Genomic DNA, 27,941 nt, shown 5'->3' with positions numbered 1-27,941 from the left:
GGCCAACAGACACATGAAAAAGTGTTCAATATCGCTCGGCATCAGGGAAATCCAAATCAAAACCTCAATGAGATACCACTTCACACCAGTCAGAATGGCTAAAATTAACAAGTCAGGAAATGACAGATGTTGGCGGGGATGCGGAGAAAGGGGAACCCTCCTACACTGTTGGTGGGAGTGCAAGCTGGTGCAGCCACTCTGGAAAACAGTATGGAGGTTCCTCAAAAAGTTGAAAACAGAGCTACCATATGATCCAGCAATTGCACTCCTGGGTATTTACCCCAAAGATACAAAAGTAGGGACCCGAAAGGCTACGTGCACCCCGATGTTTATAGCAGCAATGTCCACAATAGCCAAACTGTGGAAAGAGCCAAGATGTCCATCAACAGATGAATGGATAAAGAAGATGTGGTATATATATACAATGGAATATTATTCAGCCATCAAAAGGAATGAGATCTTGCCATTTGCAACGACGTGGATGGAACTGGAGGGTATTGTGCTGAGCGAAATAAGTCAAACAGAGAAAGACATGTATCATATGACCTCACTGATATGAGGAATTCTTAATCTCAGGAAACAAACTGAGGGTTGCTGGAGTGGGGGGTGGGGTGGGAGGGATGGGGTGACTGGGTGATGGACACTGGGGAGGGTATGTGCTCTGGTAAGCACTGTGAATTGTGCAAGACTGTTGAATCTCAGATCTGTACCTCTGAAACAAATAATGCAATATATGTTAAGAAAGAAAAAAAGAAGAAGAATGTAGCAGGAGGGGAAGAATGAAGGGGGGGAAATCGGAGGGGGAGAAGAACCATGAGAGACGATGGACTCTGAAAAACAAACTGAGGGTTCTAGAGGGGAGGGGGGTGGGAGGATGGGTTAGCCTGGTGATGGGTATTGAGGAGGGCACGTTCTGCATGGAGCACTGGGTGTTATGCACAAACAATGAATCATGGAACACTATATCTAAAACTAATGATGTAATGTATGGGGATGAACATAACAATAAAAAAATTAAAAAAAAAAAGAGAGAGACAAAAACAATACAGACCCACATCTTTGGCATTTCTAGGGAACAGAACTAAATTGCCATCTGATTTCTCTGAAGCAACATGCAAAGCAAGGCAACAACAGAGCAACATATTTAAGAAAGTTAAGGAAAGAAAGTAAAAACAAAAAATAATATACTGATCTAAGCTGTCCATGTATCCATTGGAAACAACTGTGAATGTATTAGAACTCAGACAATACTGTACACATACACCCTCCTTAAGAAATATAGAAGAGCAGGGGTCAGTAAACTATGGTCCCTGGGACAAATCCAGTCAAACATCTGTTTGCATAAATAGGATTTTATTAAAACACAACCATGCTCCCTTGTTTCTATATTATCTGTGACTACTGTCAGCTGCAATGGCAGTTGGGTAACTGCAGCAAAAGCTACCTGGGTCAGAAAATCAAGACATTTATTCTCTGGTCCTCTACAGCAAAGCTTGGCCAACTCCCTACTGGACTAGACAATAAGCTTCATTACAACAAAAGATTGGAAAGTTCTGGCAAAAGGACTAAGGGCAAGCATTTCATATAACTGTAGGGCTAAGATTAAAACAAGGGAGGAATCAATTTCCATTAAGAAAATACAGGTACAATCCTGACACCAAAGTAGACTTTAAGCTAAAAACCATGAAACAATATAAAGAAGGACAGTTTATAATGTTAAAGCCACATTCTGGTTTTGGAATAGAGCAAGGACTATTAGCACACTTTAAAGTTGCTGTTAGGTGTGACATCACCAACACAATAGAGAAGGGAACTCCAAAAGTCCATCCCTCTACAACAGTAACAAACTGGCCAAAACTGTCAGAATCAACTTTTTTAGAACTCTGGACCCTAATAAAAAGCTTACAACAACCAGAGGAACATTTAAAGAAAAAAGGAGCCACAGAGTTTTTGTAAAAGAGCACTTTTAACTTACCCATTTGCCATCCTCTGCTCTGCAGATGAGCAGTGGCCACGAAGATAACAGCCTACATTCCTAGCACAGGTCGCTAGTGCCAGAGGGAGCAACATGGACCTTATTCTCAAAAATTTGTGATTGTGTGTTTTGATCTGTCTGATGGCTCTGTGAAGGATGGACTCAAGGGCTTGCCTTTGTTTTGCCTGTCTCAGAGTTTCCCCAGGACAGAAGCCATTCTCTGGGTGGCATTTGTCAAAAGTATTTAAAGGCAAATAAATTAGTCGCAGTGTCGAGGGGTAAGGGATAAAAGTAGGTGATGAGGGATTACAGTCAGGGTAACCGATAAACAGACCACAAAAACCTGGATGAAAAAGACGCTTGAATATTAGATACTTGAGGAGAAGGGGGTTTTTTAGTTCCTGCATAGATTAGAGAATCTTGGAGTCTGTATGCATGCTTGGGACTAGACACATGCTCTGAAAAGACCTTAAGCTTTCACCTTTGACTAACCTTTGGGCTCCATGCAAACAGGAAGTGAAGGCTAAGGACAGAACTGTAAATAGCCTTGCTATGCTAATGTTGAAGGAGTACCCCTAACAGTCAATCTGCAAGAACTAGGAAAATATGCTTTTTGTTTTGGCTATCTAGGCATTAAGAAAATCTCTGTCAAATGACTAGCGGTCCACTAAGCTAATGGAAGAGATTTCAGTGGTCACACATGACAAAGAATACAGACATTTAAAAAATAGTTTAGAAGGCACTAAACAAACAATAAAATCCCCAATAGCAGCAACAACAAATACTGAGGAGGAGGATCTGATTTTCAGTGTTGCCAATTTATAATATTCAAAATGTCAAGTTTTTAAGATAAAATTACAAGGCATGCAAAGAAACAAGAAAGTATCACCCATTTACAGGAAAAAAGAAACTAACAGAAACTATCTCTGAAGAAACTCAGACATTGGTCTTACCAGACCACTTTAAATCAACTGTCTTAAATATGCTCAGAGTTAAAGGAAATCACGGACAGAGACCTAAAAAAAATCAGGAGAACGTGGTCTCAACAAACACAGAATATCAATAAAGAGTTGAAAATTACAAAAAGAAACCAAACGGAAATTCTGAGCGGAGAACTACAATGACTGAAATGAAAAATTTACTGAAAGGGTTCAAGAGTTAATTTGAGCAAGCAGAAGAAAGAATCAGCAAACTTGAAGACTGGTCAATTGAGATTATACAGTCTGAGAAGAAAAAGGGAAAAAAAAAAAGAAATAAACAGAGCCTAAGAAACCTGTGAGACATTATCAAGTATACCAACATACATGTAACAGGAGACCCAGGAGAGGAGAAAGAGGCAGAAAGAATATTTGAAGAAATAATGACCCAAATTTCTCAGTTTTGATGAAAAATAATCAACACATCCAAGAATCAGAATGAACCCCAAGAAAGATAAACTCAAGGAGATCCACAGTGAGACACATTATAATCAAACTGTTAAAACCTAAAGCCAGAGAATCCTGGAAGAAGAGAAGTAATTCATCATGTGTTAAGGACTCGGTAAGACTAACAGCTGATTCTTCATCAAAACCATGGAGGCCAGAAGACAGTGGGATGATAAATTCAGAGCTGAAAGAAAAAACTGTCAGCCTAGAATTCTATACCCAGAAAAAGTTCTGGAGATTGGTTGCACAACAATTTAAATATACTTAACATTACTGAACTGTGCACTTAAAAATGGTTAGGATGGTAAAATTATAAGTTAAATACATATGTTACATGTATTTTACCGCAATTAAAAATAAATTTAAAAAAACAAATTAAGACCTTACAGATAAACAAAAACTGAGGGAGTTTCTCTCTAGTAGACCAGCCCTACATGAAATGTTACAGGAAGTCCTTCAGGCAGAAATGAAAGGACACTAGACAGTAACTCAAAAGCATACAAAGAAATAAAGAACACTGGTAAAAGAGGCTACATAGGTAAATGTAAAGCCAGTATTATTTTATTTTCAGTTTGTGAATCATCTTTTTTCCCCCATATGACATAAAAGCCACTTTCCACATTGTAGATATAACAATTAGGAAAAAAATTAGTAAACTGAAAAATGATATTAAAAGACAGAAATATAAGAACTATAATTTACACAACTAAGTGAGATCTCACACTTTAAATCAGATTATCTCTAATTTGTATGTCACACAGAAAAGTATTGAGCTCTAAACCAAGCACAGTGAAAAGCAAAATCTAATACGAAAGATCACCAGCCAAAACCTCAAGATATCTGAAGTGGTATACTGTCAGTTCTGCTAATAAATCTCAGTTTTACTAACTTTTCTGGGTCTTGAGTTCCACATTTGTGAAATGCGAAAGATATGACAATATTATAAGAATTTATATGAAAAAAAGAAAATGGTTGCCTTAAAATTCTTTAATTCCTTAGTAAGTAAAGTTGTAGGCAAATCCAAAGTATCATCATTATTATTACTATCAACATGGATAAGCAGTTTCTTTATTTACCTGATGATGTTGGATGTTTCTTATGTTGCATGAAAAATTCTGGTAGAGCAGAAACTTATCAACATCTTTCTCATTTACTTTTTTTGAGGATACCTTTGCTAGAGATGACTGTATACAAATATACCTATTTTGGCACCTGTTCAGTAAAGAAACACATTATATGGAAACGTTAGCAAAAAAGCTATTACCAAATGAGATTCTTTTTTTAAGTGATGCCCAAGTATTAAAAGGTACTGACCCACCAAAAGAGGACTCTGCTAGTATAGGTCCTCCAGATCTATGTATATGTCAACCCAATCCTCCTATAAAATGCCTAAATCAGTTCATCTGCAGTTATGTAAGAGACCAAAACTACAGATACCAGATCAATAATTCTGGTCTAGGTATCATCCTTTTCTAACCACTGAGTCAGGCAGTCAAGAGCCAAGTAAAACCTAAAAAGAAGGGAAATGAGAGGATATGGCAGGACAGCTTTCCAGTGACAGTTTATAAAACTGAAACAAATTTCGGTAGTATGATACTTATAAAAACACATTTAAACCTGGTCGATTCTCCTCCTTTGACTCATTCCTACTAGGAATTTTTACTATTACTGAGGAAATAGGAAACTTCTCTCCCTGTATTAACAAAAACCCTGACAAGCCACTGCAGTCAACTGGTTCATCTCCACCTTTCCTCTCCTCTGCACACCTCATACAGAGATGTGGAGAAAGAGTAAGAGCAGACAGTCTTCTCTGCTGATACACAGCTGAAAAATATATTAAAATAGGGTTTTAGGATAGTATCTTTTTTTAATGAGGCATAAAATCCAAAAGCCCAAGTAGGGCCTACTAGGTCATGAGGTTTTAATCTCTTATAAATGGACCATGATACCATGGATAAGCAGCTCTCTCCATCAGCTGAAATTCATTTTGAGGTCAGCACTTTTATCTATACCTGATATTAAACATTCTCAAGTTAACTCAATCACTTATAAATACCAGAAATGAGATATTATAATACATGTATAGTACATACGTCTAAAAAGCATACCACCCAGTCTAAACGAATATCTCTCTCTAGTATACATTGTATAATGCAATGGTTTTTTTTTTTTTTTTTTTTTTTAGTTTTTGATGTAATGCTCCATGATTCATTGTTTGCATATAACACCCAGTGCTCATTCAATACGTGCCCTCTTTAATACCCATCACCAGGCTAACCCATCCCCCAACTCCCCTCCTCTCTAGAAGCCTCAGTTTGTTTCTCAGAGTCCATAGTCTCTCATGGTTTGTCTCCCCCTCCGATTTCCACCCCTTCATTTTTCCCTTCCTACTATCTTCTTCTTCTTCTTTTTTAACATATAATATATTATTTGTTTCAGAGGTACAGGTCTGTGATTCAACAGTCTTACACAATTCACAGCACTCACCATGGCAAATACCCTCCCCAATGTCTATCACCCAGCCACCCCATGCCTCCCACCCCCCACCACTCCAGCAACCCTCAGTTTGTTTCCTGAGATTAAGAATTCCTCATATCAGTGAGATCATATGATACATGTCTTTCTCTGATTGACTTATTTTGCTTAACATAATACCCTCTAGTTCCATCCACATCGTTGCAAATGGCAAGATTTCATTTTTTTTGATGGCTGCATAATAGTCCATTGTATCTATATACCACATCTACTTTATCCATTCATCTGTTGATGGACATCTTTGCTCTTTCCGTAGTTTGGCTATTGTGGACACTGCTGCTATAAACATCGGGGTGCACATACCCCTTCGGATCATTACATTTGTATCTTTGGGGTAAATACCCAGTAGTGCAATTGCTGGGTTGTATGGTAGCTCTATTTTCAACTTTTTGAGGAACCTCCATACTGTTTTCCAGAGTGGCTGCACCTACTTGCATTCTCACCAACAGTGTAGGAGGGTCCCCCTTTCTCCACATCCTCGCCAACATCTGTCATTTCCTGACTTGTTAATTTTAGCCATTCTGACTGGTATGAGGTGGTATCTCATTGAGGTTTTGATTTGGATTTCCCTGATGCCGAGCAATGTGGAGCACTTTGTCATGTGTCTGTTGGCCATTTGGATGTCTTCTTTGGAAAAATGTCTGTTCATGTCTTCTGCCCATTTCTTGATTGGATTATTTGTTCTTTGGGTGTTGAGTTTGATAAGCTCTTTATAGATTTTGGATACTAGCCATTTATCTGATATGTCATTTGCAAATATCTTCTCCCATTCTGTCTGTTGTCTTCTGGTTTTATTGACTGTTTCCTTTGCCGTGCAAAAGCTTTTTATCTTGATGAAGTCCCAATAGTTCATTTTTGCCCTTACTTCCCTTGCCTTTGGCGATGTTCCTAGGAAGAAGTTGCTGTGGCTGAGGTCGAAGAGGCTGCTGCCTGTGTTCTCCTCTAGGATTTTGATGGACTCCTGTCTCACATTTAAGTCTCTAATACAATGGTTTTTAAACTGTTCCTCAGAGCCCTCCACTGAGGTATGTCAGTGTAAGGAAGATGAGCAGGCAGAGTTCCAGGCTTCCTGCCTAGAATTCAATTAAAGCAACATCACTTTTATCTGTTTATATGTTAGGGTTCTGTTGCTTGAACAAAGAGTTCTGCTACCAAAAAAAAGTCTAAAAATAAAGTTTTTAATGAACACTAGTGTTAGCACCAACCATACAACCCTTAACAGCATGAGTCCACAAAGCAGAAAACGCTAAAAAAGAGTTACTCACAATTTCCGAATGAAGTCAAGCGTGTCTTTGTCTTTAGCAATCATGTCTGCTAAAATATGCTGCACTCCTGTTTCAATATCCTGGAGTGCTGAAAGTCCTTTAGGAGAAGTTTAAGGGGGAAAACAAAGCAAGAACTACAGATTGGTTCTTTAAGTCTACAATTAAATCATAATAAATTTATTCCAGTCAAAATGAACCCTTAAATTGAAAACCTTAAGACAGAGAAGTATCATAGCAATGACTAGCTTACCTCTGCAAAAAAATAACAAGTCTCCAAAGCAATAATACAGGACCTTTACATATCATATAACCTAGTGGTAAAAAATGCAGCTCTGGAGCCAGCTGCCTGGTCTAATCCTAGTTCCACCACTTACCAAATGTGTAACCTTGGGCAAATTACTTGACACCTCTGTGCCTCAGTTTCCTATAAAAATGGAATAATAGCACCTACTTCATGAAGTGTTTATAAAGAATAAATGTACTATGGGAAATATATATTAACAGAGTTATAACCTAAGGTATACCATTTCATACCAGTTACAAAAATTATCCTTTACGAGTAATTTTATTAATATTCTTATTTTGACTTATGAGGCATTTATTCACATTTTTAATGATCCATTTGAATTTCTCAAATCTCATGAGCACAAAACAAGAGCCATTATGTGGTCATTCATCTTCATAGTTGAATTGTCTACCAGTTGTGCATTACGTTCTTTCCAAGTGCTTCTGGTTTGCTCATTTATAGCAGTGACTCTTGAACATCAGGGCCCTGTGATATCAACTTATATATACATTGAGAGAGATCATTCACATTACTTTTTTTCCATTTCTTCTTAGTTGTTCTATTAAAGCTTTTTTTTCTTGCATTAAAGTTTGAATTACACAAGCAGTAAGTATCATAAGTATGTTTTTCTGAGAGCATAGTTTTAATGAGTAATAGGTACAGAAGACAAAGAAAATAAGAGGACAGACTTAGGGAGTCATTAATAAAGAGAAATGCCTTGTTGGGTTTTCTTATAACTACTCTTAACTATTAAAATAACTAAAATTATTTTGAAGAAATTTAACCATTAAAATTAGTATAAATTCTGTTTACATTTTAAGAGAGTTTCCCTACGAGGGGATTTTCAGGAGTGAATTACCTTTGAGAGGTGGAAGGTTGTATATATAAAGGACCTAGAACAGCTGTGACATATAGTAAGCAGTCAGTAAATATCTGCTCTTGGGTGAGCTATCTCCCTACATCAGTCTTCATCTAAGAAAACCAGTCACTGAGCCTCAGTTGGTTGAGCGGCTGCCTTCGGCTCAGGTCATGATCCCGGAGTCCTGGAATTGAGCCCCGCCCCGGGATTAAGCCTGCTTCTCCCTCTGCTCCTCACCCGACTCATGCTCTCTCTCTCACTCTTGCTCTCTCTCAAATAAATACATAAAATCTTACCAAAAAAAAAAAAAAAAGGAAAGAAAGAAAAGAAAACCAGTCACTATGCACTAATTCCTGGAGTCCCAAAGCACCTTACAGCATCATTACACAAAATTTAATAAAAACACCAGAGTAGTAAATCCGAAGTAAAGATGGAACCTATCTCCAATGAGAATCATCAATGAGAGAGAACAGAAAAAGGAAGTTATATATTTTTCTATTATAATAAGAGACCTTTAAAAAGCCCCCATCATTTTTGACGAATACAGTTTGTAAACTTTTTATAATTGACAAACCTTATATAATTAAAATTACACTAGAGCTCTAGAGCAATGTTTTGTATAGTCTAAGGACCCAAAAATAAAATCACACTAGGTACTTACTAAAAATATGGATTCCTAGACTTGGGGATTTTTGTTTTGCAGAGCATTCCAGATGATTCTGATACCCATTAAAGTTTAAAAAAAAAAAAAAGGCAAAAGCACTGCTGGGGAGGTGCCTTGAGCTACCTTTAGAGCAGTGGTTCCTAATGGGAGGTAGAAATTATCAGAGTCACTTGGGTAGCTCATCCACATTACATTACCTCCCTCTCAGTCCAACTAGGAAGAGAAAGGACTGGGAAAAGAGTCTTGTGTGTTTGAATAAGCATCTTCTTCCATCAGAGAGAACTGATCATTGGGGCTTAAGACAGCCAAAAATAACAAGAGTTCAAAAAGTTTAGCACCTCAATGAAATCAGGAGGATATAAGGACCACAGAAGCAGAAAATTGTTATCTCCTCTGTTGTAGTGAAAACTTTCCAGCCAGATTCTTCAAAGCTCCACAACTGTAACAAAAATTGAAGGGCCAACACTTCTTTTCACTTTATCTGCAATACGGCTACCTCTTCTTCCACACAACAGAGCAATCAGCTACTCCTCCTTGTAAACAACATGGGGATATTCTGAAAATTCTAGGACGTAGTCCATCTGTGGCATGTATATCTTTTTGATTCAGACCAAATTCTTATTGGTCTGTGGCAAGTAAGAAGTGTCTTCCACTTCACACTGAAATAGTTGGTTTCTTAAATATTTCTCTGAGAAATGATGGGAATGATGAAAATACGTCTTTAGAAAAATAAGAGAACTGAGGATGATCATGAGTATGTGTATAGCCCAAGAAATGAGGGGACAGAGAAAAGAAAAACACAATGCAAGCAAACTTTAAAAAACAGTATCTAGCTTGTTTGGAATTAATTGTAATTCTTTGACATTTATAATCAGAGTAAAAGAAAGAGGGAATAAAGCAAACAGAAAGTTCAATATATGTGCTAGTACTACTGTAACTGCACTGAGCCCTGACTGAGCCCCATTAACAGAAGTATCACTAAGTGTCCATCACCATGTAGTTCATGAGCATCACCATATATGGCCATGCAAAGAGACAGAGTTATCAAACCTACCCAGTAGGAACTCAGTATATGTGCAAACTAAGGAAAACTTGGTACCAAAGGAGGTGAAAAGGAACAGAAATCAATCATTAAAGAGTAAGAACAGACAAACCTTTATGCACCTGACATTCTGAAAACTCCAATATTTGATTCTAAGAAAACATACCATCACTGGGCAAGTTCCCACTGTGGCCGCCCTTAATGCTTGGCTATACAGTCTTAGCTTCTATTAAAACATTAAAATTGCAACATTTGAAAATCTAACTAAAAATACACATTAAAAAATAAAACAAATGAGTTTTACTCATTTCGATCCATCTCTAAATTCAATACTTATTTGCTTTTTCTTTTAATTATTGCCATTTTCAAATCAGATATTAAGATGTGTATATTTGTATGTGAATAGATACAGACACTCATCCTTAATTTTTTATTTGCAAACTCACATTGCTGAATAGTTTAAAATGAATGCAGGTTACAATATGCTAGGATTCCCCATAGTGTAGTACAGAATGTGGATATTCTTATCAGAGACTGCCCCCTATAGACACTTAGGTCTCCTAGCCAAAAGAATAAACAGAAGACCAAAGAAACTAGAATGAGAATAGGACTTAGGAGAGCACCAATCTCCCCATCCTATCCTGTCAGAGCACTCCTGTAAAAAGTCACTCTTGCTCAAAGAGCTCTCACTCTAGGGCTAATTTCGCCAATAAAACCAATGTATCTTGACATATATCAGTTGTCACTTTCCATGGGTTTCTCTTAGAAATTCTCTCTCCCCTACCCTCCTCCCATCTCACTCTCCTTCTTGTGCACACATACACAAAAGGTTAGAAGATACATTTCAGAAAAAGACCCTTTACTCCTGGAGAGTAGAAGTGTGGAAGCAGGACTTCACTTTATAACTAATACATGTCAGAATTGTTGAGATTAGTTTTAAAAAGTAGATATGATTTTTATAATTAAATAAATTTTTAGAAACAGAATCCAAGTTTTAAAAGAAAATACAGGACATTCTTTATAACCTTGGGACATGAAGAAATTTCTCTACAAAGAAAAAAAAAGCAAGTATCTTAGAGAAAAGATTAGCAAAACTGCAAAGATTAATAAATTAACTATAATAAAACTAAGACCTTCTATTTTCTGTTTATTTAATAGACAGCATAAAGAAAGTGAAAAGAAGTTACAAACTGGGAGAAAAGATTTGTAATACATATAACTGGGAAAGAATATCTTAAAAAGTACTTATAAACTAATTAAAAAGAAGAGAAACAACACAATAAAAATGGGCAAAAGACTAGAACAGGCACTTCAAAAGAGGAAGCTGATGCCTAAGAGGAGGTATATGGGGATTTGTTTATTAGAATTATTTATTCTTATATGCTACAATACTCTTGTATAGTCATTACTTAATGAAAAAAATTTTTAAACAGTTTTCAAATTAAAAAAGGAACAGAAAGAAACAGGGATGATCTCTTAAAGTAAAGCTGGTACCTTTTATATTGGGTCTAATGTAAGATAGCAGATTGAGCTGTCCTGGATTCTCAAGCAGTATCTTGGCTGCTCCTTCTAATCCCAACTGCTTTGCTCTCTGGGCTTTGGTGCCTTTGCTTCCAGTTTTATATGGAGCTGACTAGAAAAAAAAAGTCAGAAAATATACCATATCGTTGTTTTAAAAAGCAAGTTGAAATTAAAACACAAAATCAGAAGACATGGTGGGAATGCTAAAGACATCCTTTTCTCAACCCTTTCCTCTCCCTTCAGAGATGAATTAATACTAACCAGAGACTACTAGCTGTACAAAGACGGTTATTCCTTATCTGATTCTTTAGACTTTTCTATTAACTTCACATTAGTCATTTGTTTGTATTCACTCATCTTAAAAACTCAGTGCCTGGACTGCAAGGACTGTAAGGTCCTCTCCTCAACCCAAGGGAGCTCCTCTAATAGCTGCTGACACACAATGCTTCTACTTCTTAACACACATTCACTCCTCAACCTGAGCCAGTGGGCTTCTCTTCCCACACCTTGCTGAAAGTGGTATCCCAAAGAGGCACAATGATCCCCTAATTACCAAATATACATTTTTCAGTCCTTATCTTGCCAAACCTCCCTGCTACGTTTACTTACTTAACTATTGATCATTACCTCCTTCTAAGACTCTCTTCCCCACAGTCTTCCATGGTGTCATCATCTCCTGATTCTCCTCCTACTTCCCTGACCATTCTTTCCATGTCTCCTCCTTCGGTTTTCCCTTCCTCCACCCATGCTTCAAAAGTTAGTGTTCCTCAATGGTCTATCCCGACTTGTTTACCCATAAACTCTCCCTGAGTGAAATCATCCATTCTCATGGTTTTAAATACCAACTACATGCTGAAGACCCTCACAGCTAGGTCTCCAGCTGAGCACTCTCCCTTAGGTTTCTCAATTCCATAACCTACACTCCTTTGTCTCCCCACTCAACTGGGAATGCCTTGGAGACAAGGACTCTGTATTACCTATCTTAGCAAACCACACAAAAAAGCATTTGATAGATATTTATTGAATAAGCACTTTGTTGAATTAAATAATGATGGCTGATGACTTTAGCTTTTTATTTCCAGATCTTTTTTAACTTTATATAAAAAGATCCAAATCATAATATAATTAGGTAGGTATTATATTAAAAGATTAAAAGAGTTCCTTACCACATGTTCTAGTTCTTCAAAAGTTTTACAGTTCAGCAAGGTTTTTAACAAGCACTCAGACATCTTTCCCTCCTTCTTAATTTTTTGGATTGTACTATGAACCTTCTTTGCAACAGCCCTGAAAATAAAAACTTTTGTAATATACAAGACTTATGTGTCAAAACTTCCTTTTTGAAGCTATCTCAAACTTACAGGAATGTTGTAGTTGAGATAAAAACATTTTCCCCCCTTCTGGACCATTTAAGAATAAGTTACCATTACCCAAATATTTTAGTGCATATTTTCTATAAATAAGAATCTCCTCCTACATAACAATATAGCCATCAAAATCAGGTAATGAATATAGATATATTACTATATTCTAATCCACAGATCTCACCTAAGTTTCACCAACTGTTTCAATAAGGTCCTTGAAACTGCTCAGAGTCCCAGTCAATGCCCCCACTTACTCAGAGAAATATTCCTCCATTAATATTCAATGTATTTCACTATTAATAGATACCCAGGGAATGAACTCTTCTGCAGAAGTGTTTTTAATAGAAAAAGAAAATAATCGTAATCTTGACATAAAGCTTCTATTTGTCCCCCACACAACCAAATATTATTAGAATATCTTTAATTTTTAATGTAAACTATTCCTGCTTGTTTGTGACACTCTCCTCAATTTCAGATCCCCAAATCCTCAGATCTCCATTACCTTGAATTCAACCAAATAGAAAGCTTACTTCAGAATTTGTAAACTACTGGCCTTCTACATGTGACCTGTGGATGGTTTTGTTTGGCCCAGAAAGTTTTTATATAAAAACTCAGATTACCAGATTCTTTGAAGAAAAAAAAAAAATAGGACAAGCTGGCAAACTGGGTGGACAAGCCTGCATGTCAGTAATCAGCTGGAATAGATGCTAACCCTCTTACAAGTTAGGATCTCGAGTTTGTATCCCTTAATGCTTGATTATACTACCCTGGGCCTGGAAGACTTAAATCTGAAACCACCTGATTAGCTAGTCATTTATACTTCTGGGCTGGCTAATTGATTTTTCTCTCAATGAAATATAACTCTCCACATCTTAATCCTCCTGGCACTAAAAGAACTTCAACAAAAGGTGTAGAAATCCTAGTGAGATGCAGGTTCCCCCCAAATCACAGGAAGATTATTAGGTTGCTTGTAAAAAATAACTTTTAGGACTTTTAGAATGGCTTGAAGGTAAGATTCTATCCAATTTTAATCAGATCCTTGTCATAGAGTTGAAGAACACACACATTAACAACACAGTGCTTGGCATGTAGGAGACATGCAATAAATGCATGAATGGTGAAGAGTGTTTAATAAACTCTACTGAAAAATATAGTTAATCTTACAGTCTTTGCATGCTTATTTCTGAGTTACTACAGTAAGTCCAGAGAAATAATTTTTAAAGGATGCTTTTCATTCTATAACTATACAAAACTTAAAACCCATCAATACCAAATTACCATGCCCTTTAAAAGATCAGGAAAAGGAAATATACATATTTCCCACAAACTCTATACTGCCAAAAAAACTCTCCATTTAGGGACTTCATAGTATTAAGAGGACAGTTTTACATAAGCTATTGAAGATTCAGACTAAAATGTATTTTTCTCAGTTTCCTTCCTTTGCCATTATGCACAACTATTTCTATGAGAGAATATGACAGTCAAACTCTTAGGCACACACTTTTAAGGCAAACCTCCTTTCTACCCATGCATGCCTGAGCTATTCATAAACACTCCAGCAGAGGGACTCTGTACACACCTAAAGAAGTAAAATGGTGCTGACTTCCTCTGTCAGAAGGCGACTACATTCAATTACAATAATTCAAGAAAACAAAACAATGGAACTGTTGAAATAAGCTGTCATTCACTTCCTCACTGTTTCTCCTCACTGGCTCACATGGCCTCTTTCGCCCCACAGTAGGCTCATCCCTTCCCAGGTTTCTTACCGGAGCTCCTCCAAGGTTTGTCGAACTTCTCTCAAGGAATCAGCATCGAGGTTATTAATAAGCTCTTTTCGATACCGTATAATGAAGGGAATTGTGTTATCATCATTAAAAAGACGAATAATGTTGGCACAAACCCAAAGTTCGATATTAGTTCTCTCAGATAAAACCTGCAAATTAAGGATACTTAGTGATTTAAAATCCTGAAACTTAAACATCTATATTATAATGTATGGTTTAAATATAGAATCAAATAATGTTCTCCAGTCACTTAGAAACACTTGCAGTGATTTAAAAAAAATACATATATATACTGACAATCATAAAATAGTCATTTCACTAATTCAGTAAAATAAAATCAAAGCCACTCTGTAATCATTCAAATTCTACAGGGCTCAATAAGACACATTTCTCACCTCTCAAGATTAGCAGCAAAGATCAAGGAGTTGGTAACTCATTATGTTGACATGTGTCAACATATGACACTGTGTTGTCTCACTGCTAGTGAGAAAGTGCAATGGTATAACCTCTGGAGGAAGAACAATTTGGCAGTATCTATCAAAATTTATAATGCATAAACTCTTAGACCCAGCAATTCCACTCCTCAGAATTTATCCTGATATATTCATACTCCTGGAAAATGGTATTATTTATAGTGATATCTTTTGAAGAACTTTTTCCAGTATGGAAAAGTCAGCAAAAACGTAAGTCTATAACGGGAAACTGGTAAATAAATCATGATACGATAAGAGTAGAATGTATACCATGCAACTAATCTTATGTGAAATGATATGGAATGACTCACAAGATCTAGGAACATGGCTTACTTTCAGAAAAGGTAATTGATTGGATGGTTAAGGATAGGAAGACTCTTCTGTATCTTTTGATTTTCATATCATACACATATACTACATATTTGAAATAATTAATTCTTTAAAAAAAAACAAATCTATAGGTTTCAGGAGAATGTACATGTAAGCAGAAAAGTTTAGCGAAGTCAGCCTGAAGAAGAGAAAGAAGGAAAGGCAATTTCAGTCACTGTTCTCAAAACCTTGCAGATTTTTCAAAGTACAGTACAAAAGGTATAAATTTTATTCTTTTTTTAAGATTTTATTTATTTTTTGACAGAGAGAGAGAGACAGCAAGAAACGGAACACAAGCAGGGGGAGTGGGAGAGGGAGAAGCAGGCTTCCCACTGAGCAAGGAGTCCGATGCGGGGCTCCATCCCAAGACCCTGGGATCATGACCTGAGCCGAAGGCAGACACTCAATGACTGAGCCACCCAGGCGCCCCCATAAATTTTATTATTATTTCAATCTTGATGCCCAAGATCAGCCAAAACTGAAAGGGGGAAAAAAAAAAAAACCAGAAAAATCCCTAAGGAATTATCAAAATCAACTAATTAACAAAATCAAGTCAATATATAAAATAGAGTGAATTTCAAAACTACAGATGAAATAAGAGGCTGAAATCCAGAGATTATCAAGGGAGGATACTCTCATTCTTCTGGCCATCTTAAATCCTGAGGCCTGCATCTTATCACGTTTTGATGCATTAATACCATCTCTCTGGTGAGTGAGAACGTTAACTTCATATCTCCAGCCCTGGCTCTCTTCCACATGAGCTCCAGACTCATTTAGACAACTACCTGAGATATTTATTCTTTTGAAAACATAATGGGCATCTCAAACTTGGCTTTGCAAAGTGTTCTTCCTCTCAGACTTATTCCTTCTCCAGTTTTCCCCCTTATTATGTCCAAACAGCAGTTCAAGCCAGAAAACTAAGTCTAACTCTTTCGTTTCATTCAACTCTTAAATCCACTCTATCACAAGAACTAATTAACTCTAGCTATAAAATATTTCTGTAGTCTCTTACTGTTCTTCATTTCTTCCTCCCCATACCTGTCTAGTTCAAGCCAGGATTACTCAACAGCCTGTAACTATTCTTCTTGCACCCACTCCAATCCCATCTATTCCAGTCTCCATGAACAAACAAGGATTATCTTTTTAAAATGTATATTGGGCGCTTGGGTGGCTCAGTGGGTTAAGTGTCCAACTCTTGATTTCAGCTCAGGTCATGATCTTAGGATCGTGAGATTGAGCCCCACATCGGGCTCCATGCTCAGCGGTGAGTCTGCTTGATGTTCTCTCTCTCTCTCCCTCCCCCTCTGCCCCTCCCCCCTGCTTGCATGCATGCACACACACAGGCTCTCTCTCTTAAATAAATAAATAAATCTTAAAAAAAAAAAAAGGATCAAATGTATACTGAATCATGTCACTTGACTAGTTAAAACCTTTTAATGATTTCCCATTGCATTTAGAATCTAAACTCCTTACTACGACCCAAAAAACATCAGCCTCCTGCCAACCTCATCTTATCTAGTCTTCCCCTCATTAGAAGCCAGCCCCAGGGGCGCCTGTGTGGCTCAGTCGGTTAAGCGTCTGCCTTCAGCTCAGGTCATGATCCCGGGGTCCTGGGACCTCAGTGGGGAGTCTGCTTCTCCCTCTCCCTCTGCTGCTCCCCCTGCTTGTGCTCTCTCTCTGTCTCTCTGTCAGTTAAATTAAAAAAAAAAAAAAAAGCCAGCGCCAATGATTTCCTCTTAGTTCCTAAAACAAGCCCAGCTGTTTCCCTCTTTAGAGGCCTTCCTGAGGTTGCTCTATCATTCAGAAATGCTGCTCTTGCTTGTTAACTTCCCTGACCCCTCCAAAATCAGACTCAGTAGTATCTTCTCAAACCGGTACCTCTTCCTATTTCTTATTCCAACCAACATCATCTTCTACCACAGAAATCCTCAGGGATATTATAGCTACCTCCTCCAACACCATCTTCCTACCATGTAGCAGCTATATACCTTAAGCGTACTTGACCTCAACTCCACCTCCATAGCATTTTGTTCCGTATCCAACTGTTTTATAATTAACAGCCAGAGTGTGGCCAGAAAGATTGGTCCAGTCAGCATGAAGCTCAAGATTTGGGTTGAAACTCTGGACAGTTTCTTCTAGAGAAACATGGTTTGTACACATAGATTCTTAAAAGCTGAGGATGGCAGTGCTAAGAGAATCCTGGAAAGATTGTGTCAGTGCACTGATCAAACTTTTCCTGTTACAGGGGTCAAGAAATATCCTTCATTGTGTAAGCTAGTTCGAGACGGGTTTTCTCTTACTGCAACCAAAAGCATTCTAGTCAATGTCCTCAGTATCACTGTGTGTTCCCTATCATGACCAGCTAATCTGTCACCAAGGAAGCAAACTGAACTTCTAAAATGTCTGTTCTTTCCCCTCAAGTTCCCTTTCTGCTAATATCATCTTTTATCTGAACCACAGAGCAGTTTTGTTTTCTATGTTTTTCACCCAGCCTCTTTGCATTACTGATTACATTTTTAAAACACAGATATAAATTGGGTATTTTTTCTCTTTTTCTTCTTCTAAACACAAGTTCCAATGACTTTTATCTACATACTGGTAAAAGTTCAACCACCGTGGCATAGTTTTAAAATCTCTTCCTAAGTGTGGTTCCAAATTGCACTGTCTTAAAGGAGTAAACAATCTAGAAGGGAAGGCAAATGTTAATGCAATTAAGTGCAAATAAAACAGGATGTGCCAGTGACATACTGTTTTCAGAGAAAAGAAAGGTCTCCCAGGAGTAATCCAGGAAGGCTTCCTACAGCGGTAGCATTTCAGCTGGCCCTTGAAAGATAGGCAAGATTCTAAAAGATATGAAAAATGAAAATGACCAAATGCTCATCCTTTTGGAACTGTGTGATTGTTAAGAGAAACCCATGGGTTCCCACTATCCTAAACTACCTCAGCTACTGTTAACTGAAAGGTGCTCAAACATAGCCCAAGATCCACATTTGGGTCGTACGCGGTCCTAACAAATCCAGAAGCATCATATGTGTTAAGAGAGTGTATACTGCTGCTTATGTAGATTTGCTCCTTGAAATTAAAGACAACAAAACTCCATATAAGCAGTCTCCACTTTGGGGCCTCCAAATCATCCAATTCCTTCTGTCTTTAGTCAAATATTTATTTTAGCTCATATTATATGCCAACAACTATACCAAGCCAGTGAAAATGAAATGTAAAATACCAAGACTCTCTTCCCAAGGAGCTTACAAGCTAGAAAGAAGAAAGACAGACAAGTAGTTAAAATATATTGTGATCTGTACTCTGACAGAAGCACATATAGATTGTTTCAAGAACACATGGGAGGTAGAAACATCTAATTCTGCAGCGATGGAAAAGCAACAAAGAGAAGGAAGGTATCTCCAGGCAGCCAAATAGGGACAGGAATTCCACGAAGAAAGAACAGCATATCAAAAACCACTGATGAGAAACCACTGCACATTTTTTAAATTGCTGTAAGTTCAGCAATGATAAAATGTACAAGGGGTGTTGAGATGAGGCGAGAAGTGGAAAGGTGGATAGAGCTAGATGGTGAATTCCATGTAGTTTGAACTTTATTCTATACTCAATATTAAGCCACTCAGTGACGATCTGCTCATTACTTAATTTCAGCTGTTGAGTCAACCTCCCTGTGGAAATCCCTGTGACATTTTACAAATCAGTGAGATCTGTGGACTAGAGAAAGTGGCTCACAGTGTGTGGTCCTCAAACCAGTAGCATAAGCATCACCTGGGAACTTGTCAGAAATGCAAATTCTTGAGCCCCACCAGATCCACTGAAGAAGAACCTCTGGAGTAGGGCCCAGATATCTATGTTTTAGAAAATGAGGTGCACAACAAAGATATAACTAAAAGAGCTAAAAGCAGAGATCAAACCTTAGGGATGGGTAAGGGTTCAGGCCAGAGAACTACTATAGCTTTTACTTTTAAGCTATTCACACTTATTACTATAATATTATTTATAATTAACTGGTTAGGAATGAGAGTAAGTAAAAAGGAAGGCAGTCTCAAGATTTTTTTCAACGCTAACACTTAAATTTTTGTGACTGTTGTTTGAAGCTAACACTTGTATAGAGTTTATTATGTTCCAAACACTTTCACATATTCAGTATTAACTCAAACTATATGAGATAGGTATTATTACTCACATTTTATAGATAGGAAAACTAAGGCCCAAAAAAGTTAATTGCCCAAAGTCCCACAAGCTACATTACCTTTTCAAAAATTTGATTTGTGTACAAAGCAAGATGATTTTTTTTTAGGCAAAAATACAAATTAAACAAAGAGGCTCACTTCTCTTCCTGAATCCCACTGCAGATGAAACATGGTGCCTTCATACTGCCCTCTGGTGTCTAAAACTGCCAACAAAATGGCCTTCTCCCAAAGTGTCCTGAGATTTACTCCTCCAATCTATATTCCCGTTCCCTTAAAAAAGAAAATATCTGAGTATCAACAAACTATAGCCTTAATCATCCTGGCAGCATCTATATTTTAAAAGAACTAAAATTAAATTAAATTCTACTCTAATGAATAGAATTGAGAGAGAGAATTTTCTACTCAAAGTCATTTCCCAATCAGCAGTTTGACACCTCCTTTCTCAAAAGCTTTTGATTCCTGCTGTTCTCTTTATCCCTGCCTATTTATTTTATTACTTATTTTATTACACATAGAAGCTTCCTTAAAGCTTTTCCTGCAAAAGGAAAAACTATGCTGTCAGAAGTCAGAAGAGTGGTTAAAAGAAAGGGGACAGGAGATTGGAAAACCATATAAAGGGGATTGTAGGGTGCTGTAAGGTTCTGTTTCTTGATCTGGAAGCTTGTTACTTTCGAACATTCATGAGCTATATACACTTCAAAATAGTATATATACTTCAAAATAGAAGTATATATACTTCCCCTCATTAGAAGCCAGCCCCAGGGACGCCTGGGTGGCTCAGTTGGTTAAGTGTCTGCCTTCGGCTTGGGTCATGATCCCAGGGATCGAGTCCCACACCGGGCTCCCTGCTCAGCGGGGAGCCTGTTTCTCCCTCTGCCTGCCGCTCCCCCTGCTTGTGCTCTTTCTCTCTCTGACAAATAAATAAAATCTTAAAAAAAAAAAAAAAAAAAAAGATGCTTTTTAAAGCCCATAACAATACCAGCTAAATCATAAAAACAAAAAGGGCTAATCCAATTGTTTTACTTAATCCCTCCTGGAACAAACAGGTAACCTAATGGGTGGTGTGTGCTTATATACAGAAGTGCAGTGAGAAAGCCAACTCAGACACACTCACCTCCTTCCAGTCCCACTTCTTTCCCCAACTTTGTCATCCCATGGTCACATCATTCCCCATCATCTCTTGCAAGAAAAATAGCTAATAAAGAGGGTTTTGCTTGCTTTTCCTCTCTAATTTGGCAAACTTTACTAACATATATGTGGCTACTCCACTCCCATATTCCCAGCCCCCTCAAAATAAAGAGACTCTAATAGCAATCACCATTTTGAAGCATTTAATTTTCTCAAAAACTGGTTGTAGCTAGTTACCTCTTCAAATTCTAAAAAAGGTCATGGTATTTGTATCATATTTGCATAAATATATAATGTTTTTTAACGAAAACTAGTTTCTGATAGCAACCACACATTTGCAGTTTGGGGGAAAGGGCTGAAGAATAGGTTGCTTCTGCTCAAGGGACCTGGAAGTCCCCAAAGCCTGAGTAAGAAATGGACACAAAGTTTGTTTATACATAAAGTCTGTAAGTAACCTAAGTACTTAAGTATTGGCAATGCAGTTTTCCCTCCCCAAACAAGATGGTAATGTTCCTGAAAAACCAGTCGACTTTTCAGAGTTGAGAAACACACCATGAAGGGAAAAACAGAGGCTCATGATGACATGGTGGACAGGGGCTATGGGGAACAGCACATAAAATGAAAGAAATAGGGCTGCCTGGGTGGCTCAGTCATTAAGAGTCTGCCTTCGGCTCGGGTCATGATCCCAGGATCCTGGAATGGAACCTGGCATCGGGCTCCCTGCTCAGCGGGAGCCTGCTTCTCTCTCTCCCACTCCCCCGCTTGTGTTCCCTCTCTCGCTGTCTCTCTCTCTCTCTGTCAAATAAATAAATAAAATCCTTAAAAAAAAAAAAGAAGGAAATAGAAATGACATTTCCCACATGATCAATTAGTAATGATTTAACAATTAATTTCCATTGACAATTCCTTACTAACTAGGTATCTTTCAGGATTTCCCCAAAGAACTTGGCCACATATTTTGTTTTGTGGCAGATAATAAGCATATCACAGACATTTCAATGAGTCTGCTCCTCATCCAACGGGTCAAGGCCCTTCTGACTGCTGGACTCAGCACTGGTGACTCTCCCTCTTCTTAGTCTCCTCTCCCCTAACACCTGCCACTGCTGTCCACCATGTTTGGAAGCAGGAATGCAGTGCCAAGATAAAATTATTCTCTGCTGTTTATGGGGGGAATAAGAAAGGAATGGAAAAGAAATCCACATATACCACCAGAATTGTCTGAAAAAGTAACGCAAGGTTGGACAAGGAGGACTGCATCTGGTTAAACAAAAAAACCCAAATGCAAATCACACCTAAAGTTCCCCGGGCAACCCCTAAAGCCATCTAGAAAATGCTGAGCTTACTAGTTGTCAGGGTGCCCGGTGAAAGTGGCAGCTGTAGCAGCCATTTCTCCCAACTCACAAGCAAGGAGTGCCAGATTCCAAGAGCAGGATTGTTTGAACTGTCAAAAAATCACTTCCAGTAAGGAGGAGGAGGAGAAAACAATGCTTGGAATTGAAAAGAAAGAGAAAACTGAGAAAGTGCCTTCCTCAAGTCCTCATGGTTTTCCAATTTCTGGTTCAAGGCCTTTGGGAGCCTTGATCACACTTCGTCCCTTCCATTCTTGGAAAGACCCCAGTGTCCTTGGTAATAAACTCTTTTCTGTTTCAGATCATTAGAAGCAGGTTTCTATTACTTATAACCAAGAGATAATGGGCTAAGGTAGGACCATTTTCATCGCTTTCTCTGTTACACAGGTTAGGGGATGGGTGTGAAGCAAAGGGTCACAGAGTAAGGAGCCCTTAACTTTGAAGAACTTATCTCTGCATTTCAAGAGACTTCATGGTCTCTGAAACCTTCTTTCCTCCCTCCTGCTGACTGTCCACTACTAGAAGCAGATCTATGTCAACAGCAGAGACATAAGCTTTTAAGTGTTAGTGAAAGGAAAGGGAAGTGGGACACATCCATCTGTCCCTGTGAGTCTGGAATGGAACTAAGCAAGGGGTCTGCATTTTAAGAAAGACTTCAGGTGAATCTGATGCAGGTGGTATATGAATCATCCTTTTAAAACATGACCTTCTGGGGGGTGGAGGGTAGGGAGAAAAAGTAAAAAACAAACAAACAAAAAAAAACATGTCCTTGTAGACCTAAGTGAATAAAGAAAAAGATGGTATAGAAAGGAGCCTAATGATACACTGCTTCTCCAAGAAACTTTGGACTGTTCAGTTCAGGAACAAGGATGAGAAGAAAGTTCTGAGGCAACATTCTACTCTTTCGTGGGCCAGAGAAAAGAAAAATCATAATTAAAAAATAATGGTGATGTTCTACTAATAGGTAACAGAAGAGACAACATGGGGGAAAAAAATTCCTCTGAAGAAAAAGGTAACGCACAGCTAGTCCCAGACTGAGAAGTAGTATTTGGAGCAAGCAGAGGCCCCGGGCTCTAAGCAGTAATTCACAGAAGGGGAAGGAGTACCCATCAGAATCACCACAAGACAGACAAGAGGAAGGGAGGTCACACGCATCTACCCTGAGAGGCACTACCATAATTAAGTTTGAAACGTTGCCAGTGTGTGTTGGCACAGACAAAAGGTTGAGAATCACCATTTAAAAATCACTCTTCGGTCTTCTCTGCCATCCCTAAAGCCAACCAAGAAATTGGGAGAAATTCAAGGCAGCTCAAGTTGGAATTCAGATAGACTTTTCCTAAGAAATTTCTAGACCTTGTTTACAGTATATTACAACATTACTTTAAGAATTAGAGCTGTACTAAGGCCAATGTCCTAATCACTCACACTACTTCTATCGGGAAATACAGTCCAAGTTCGAAACAAAACCTTCACAATGAACTTATGAGGGCCCAGTCTGTTGGTGTAATCTCTCTAGAGACTCATGTTCACCAAAACACCATGGCAGAGACCCACCTCACCTGAGGTCACAGCTCTTAGCTCAAGAGCTTATGATGATGAGCTATAATATGAAACAGCATACCTAGGATAGACACCAGTGGCCAAAGCCTCCAGAAATCACTGGCAAAAGATGTCCATCGACAGATGAATGGATAAAGAAGATGTGGTATATATATACAATGGAATATTATGCAGCCATCAAAAGGAATGAAATCTTGCCATTTGCAACGACGTGGATAGAACTGGAGGGTATTATGCTCAGTGAAATAAGTCAATCAGAGAAAGACATGTATCATATGATCTCACTGATATGAGGAATTCTTAATCTCAGAAAGCAAACTGAGGGTTGCTGGAGTGGTGGGGGCTGGGAGGCATGGGGTGGCTGGGTGATAGACATTGGGGAGGGTATGTGCTATGGTGAGCACTGTGAATTGTGCAAGACTGTTGAATCACAGACCTGTACCTCTGAAATAAATAATACATTATATGTTAAAAAAAAGAAGATAGTAGGAAGGGAAAAATGAAGGGGGGGAAATTGGGAGGGGGAGACAAACCATGAGAGACTATGGACTCTGAGAAACAAACTGAGGGTTCTAGAGGGGTGGGGGTGGGAGGATAGGTTAGCCTGGTGATGGGTATTAAAGAGGGCATGTATTGAATGGAGCACTGGGTATTATACGCAAACAATGAATCACGGAACACTACATCAAAAACTAATGATGTAATGTAGGGTGATTAACATAATAAAATAAGAAAAAAAAAATCACTGGCAAAACTGAAAAGAGACCTGAAAACTCCCAACACTTTCTTAGCCAGTGGCACTCCTATCCTAGTCAAAAAGAAAGGAACCCCACAAACTAAAATGACTACACATACCTGTACTATGTCCCAGTTCATTTCCACCTCCTCTTTAATGCTGTTGGCATTTGCTGGAAACCTCACAGGCTGCCCCTGAGGACATGTTTCAGTCTTCATTTTCTTTAAAGGGGACTGACCAAATGTAAAGTCATCTTCATTCTCTTCCTTCTTGCATGCACCTTCCCACACGGTGCTCGTGGATGGTGTCTCGGCAGTGTTGACCATGTTGGTTTCTTCATCAACTTTCAGCTTTTTGGTCCTCTGACCCGAAGGTGACTGAGCTGAATTCTTCCGTTTTGTCTTTGTTTTCAGAGTCTTCACGCTATCCAATTTATTTTTCCTGTCTTCCAAATCAACATCAGCAATAGCCACAGAGTTGTTCTATCAAACCACAAATAGAACACATGAGAATTAAAAGATAAAAACCGAATGCTCTGGAATATTATTCAGCAATAAAAAGGAACAAATTATTGATACACACAATAACTTGGAAGAATCTCACAGAAACTATGTTGAATGGAGGGGGAAAAAAGCAATTTGCAAAAAGTTACATACCTTATAATTTACATAACATTAATGATTTATGCTTTATATAACAATCCCGAAAAAATTAGTGGTTACTGGGGGGGTCGAGATGGGGGTAAGGGTCCGAAGGGAGGTGGGTGTGGCTACAAAAAGGCAAATACTAGGCAGTACTAGGGATTCTTGTAGTGATGGAACCATTCTGGATGATGGATACACATACGTATACATGTGATAAAATTGTACAGAACTAAACATACAGAAATACACAAATAAATGAATACAAAAAAAAAACAGAGAAATCTCATAAGATCCCTAGATTTTATCAATATAAATATCCTGGTTGTGGTATTTTACTATAGTTTTGTAAAATGCACTATTGGAAGAAATTAAAGGGTACACAATCTCTGTATCATTTTTTATAACTGTGTGTGAATCTATAATTATCTAGAAATAAAAAGTTTCATTTTTTAAAATGAGTAAAGGATAAGTCTACGCATGCTGGAAAAACCAAGATTTAAAACTTGCAATCAAAAGTCAACCCTTTGGGGCGCCTGGGTGGCTCAGTTGGTTAAGCAACTGCCTTCAGCTCAGGTCATGATCCTGGAGTCCCGGGATCGAGTCCCGCATCGGGCTCCCTGCTCGGCAGGGAGTCTGCTTCTCCCTCTGACCCTCCTCCCTCTCATGCTCTCTGTCTCTCATTCTCTCTCTCTCAAATGAATAAATAAAATCTTTAAAAAAAAAAAAAAAAAGTCAACCCTTTGGGGGAAAAAAGTAACAACTCACACACTCATAAAACTCAACAGACTATACCTGCCACCAATTTATGCAGAAGGCTAGGGAACAGAAAACACAGCATGACAGCAGAGTGGTGTCAGGCATTTTTCTTTAGGAAGAATCTACATAATAGTCCACATTAGTGTCCAGGGGCCACTCTCTCCACCACCCCCACCCCTCATGACAGCACAGGTGTGAAGGAATGACACCTGGCATTCATTTTGGCACTGGAGTGGTAAATAACATACAGACGCTACCTGTATGGAGTTTACAATTTCACAAGCTAGCCTGTTTCTGGTTACCTAAGCAGATGCAGATGGCACAAACTCAAATAAAAGAAGAACTCCCAAACTATTCTTCAGTCAAAATTCAATTTTCTCTCCTATCAGGTATTTTTCCAGAATTACTGACTACTGAAAATACTGTGAACTACTATAAAGAGCGTCCCCATCCTAATACCCACCCACCAATACCTAACCTGGAAATGATGTACCTTAGATAGCCCTCTGAGTATTACATTTTTAGCTGAAACATAATGGATAAGAACAGAGATATAAAAATAGAATGACTCCTATGTCCATAAGAGTTGATAATAACCCGATCAAATAACTTGATATAGTAAAAGAAAGGTGTCAACCATACAGAGGGCTGTCAGCCATAGAGCAGCAGAAAAAGAGGAACTGTAAAACGCAAAGATGATCAGCATTCTTCTAAGCAATGTACAAGGAAGAGGAAAGCTTAGCAAACAGACTCTGAGTATTTTGGTCCCAATGGTAAGAGCAGCCCTCCTATGAGATGGATACATCAGACTACCTTAGATTCGTGCATTTAAAACATTTGATGTCATTGTGACAAACATAATGCCTAGACCACGGTAGGCATTCATCAAATCCAATAGAATGGATTTATCTAATTCTCCCAATCTGGATCCATGCTCATCGAGTAAATTTCCGATTCTTATTTAAGTGCCTACTTAACTTCAGCCTCTGAGGAGAGACAACACCAGTCAGAAAAAATTTCATGTCCTTGTGATTATTATATCAAATCATTAATTATTAAATCAGTACTCTGGTTTTACACATCCCTCTTATGAGCACGGCTGAGGTAAAACCACCCATGAGAGATATATTGGTTCCTGAAATGCTGACAAAATCATGTTGCTAACTTAGAAACCCAGTTCCATCACCTACTATCTATTATCCATGAGCAAATCACTTCACGTTCCTTGCCTTGGCTTTCTCATCTATAAAGTTAGGATAGTAATAGCACCTGCCTTGAGGGGTTGTTGTGAGGATTACGTAAGCTCACACAACCGAAATGTTGAACATGTTGCCTGGCTGCTGATAAGCACTAAAACATCTGCAGATCCCACCATCATTACGGCCACTACCATACTAGACCACTTCCTAGTAGAGGGAAAAGGAAGTAGACAAAGAAATGAAGAAAAAGTAAAATGACCGAGAGGAAAAAAAGAAAAGTCAGCAATCATAAAGACACTTAAAGGCATCGTCTGTGGAGTCTTCAGGCAAGATTTGCCTAGTGTTTCTCAGTGTTGTCCACAGACCCTTTCAGGGTATCTGCGAGGTCACACTCTATTCATAATAACGCTAAGACATGATTTGCCTTTTCCTGTTGACATTTTACTGATAGTACAAGAGCAATGGCACCAAGCAGTAGTAGCAATCACTGTTCCCTTCACTGCCACGCTTGCAGCAAAACGATCTAAGTTCCATTTAATAATGCACTTAAAAAGTATTCATTTTTAGGGGTGCCTGACTGGCTCAGTTGGTAGAGCATGTGACTCTTGAACTCAGGGTTGTGTGTTCAAGCCCCACACTGAGCATGGAGCCTTTATTTATAAATAAATAAATAAATAAAGTACTAATTTTTAAGGTCTCAGTCCTTGAAAACACACCTTTTTAATACTCTATGCTGAAATAGTGAGTACACATAAAACACTTCTGCTGCATGCCAGTGCATACGGATGTGCAGTGGTCGTCTCAAACAAAAGCTC

The 27,941-nt window shown here is 38.2% G+C and overlaps 1 protein-coding gene across 10 annotated transcripts in view; it reads right to left on the bottom strand.

The window, feature by feature from the left end:
* SRBD1 (S1 RNA binding domain 1) overlaps positions 1–27,941 on the bottom strand; it is a 236,456-nt gene that overhangs the window by 195,640 nt on the left and 12,875 nt on the right. For all 10 annotated transcript variants that reach the window (XR_004300323.1, XR_004300324.1, XM_032411062.1 and 7 more), the window contains exons 4-9: positions 24,647–25,009; positions 14,699–14,865; positions 12,738–12,855; positions 11,545–11,683; positions 7,200–7,296; positions 4,476–4,611 (exon numbers count right to left, since the gene is read on the bottom strand). Coding sequence is in view for 8 of the 10 variants with exons in the window: in XM_032411062.1 (XP_032266953.1) it covers positions 4,476–4,611; positions 7,200–7,296; positions 11,545–11,683; positions 12,738–12,855; positions 14,699–14,865; positions 24,647–25,009 (1,020 nt within the window). In the remaining 2 variants the exon portion in view is untranslated. The remainder of the gene's footprint in view (positions 1–4,475; positions 4,612–7,199; positions 7,297–11,544; positions 11,684–12,737; positions 12,856–14,698; positions 14,866–24,646; positions 25,010–27,941) is intronic.

The sequence above is a fragment of the Phoca vitulina genome, unplaced genomic scaffold, assembly GCF_004348235.1.
Source record: "Phoca vitulina isolate PV1807 unplaced genomic scaffold, GSC_HSeal_1.0 scaffold12, whole genome shotgun sequence".
NCBI lineage: Eukaryota > Metazoa > Chordata > Mammalia > Carnivora > Phocidae > Phoca > Phoca vitulina.
Note: the sequence above shows the minus strand (reverse complement) of the source record. Positions and strands in the feature narration are given on the sequence as shown.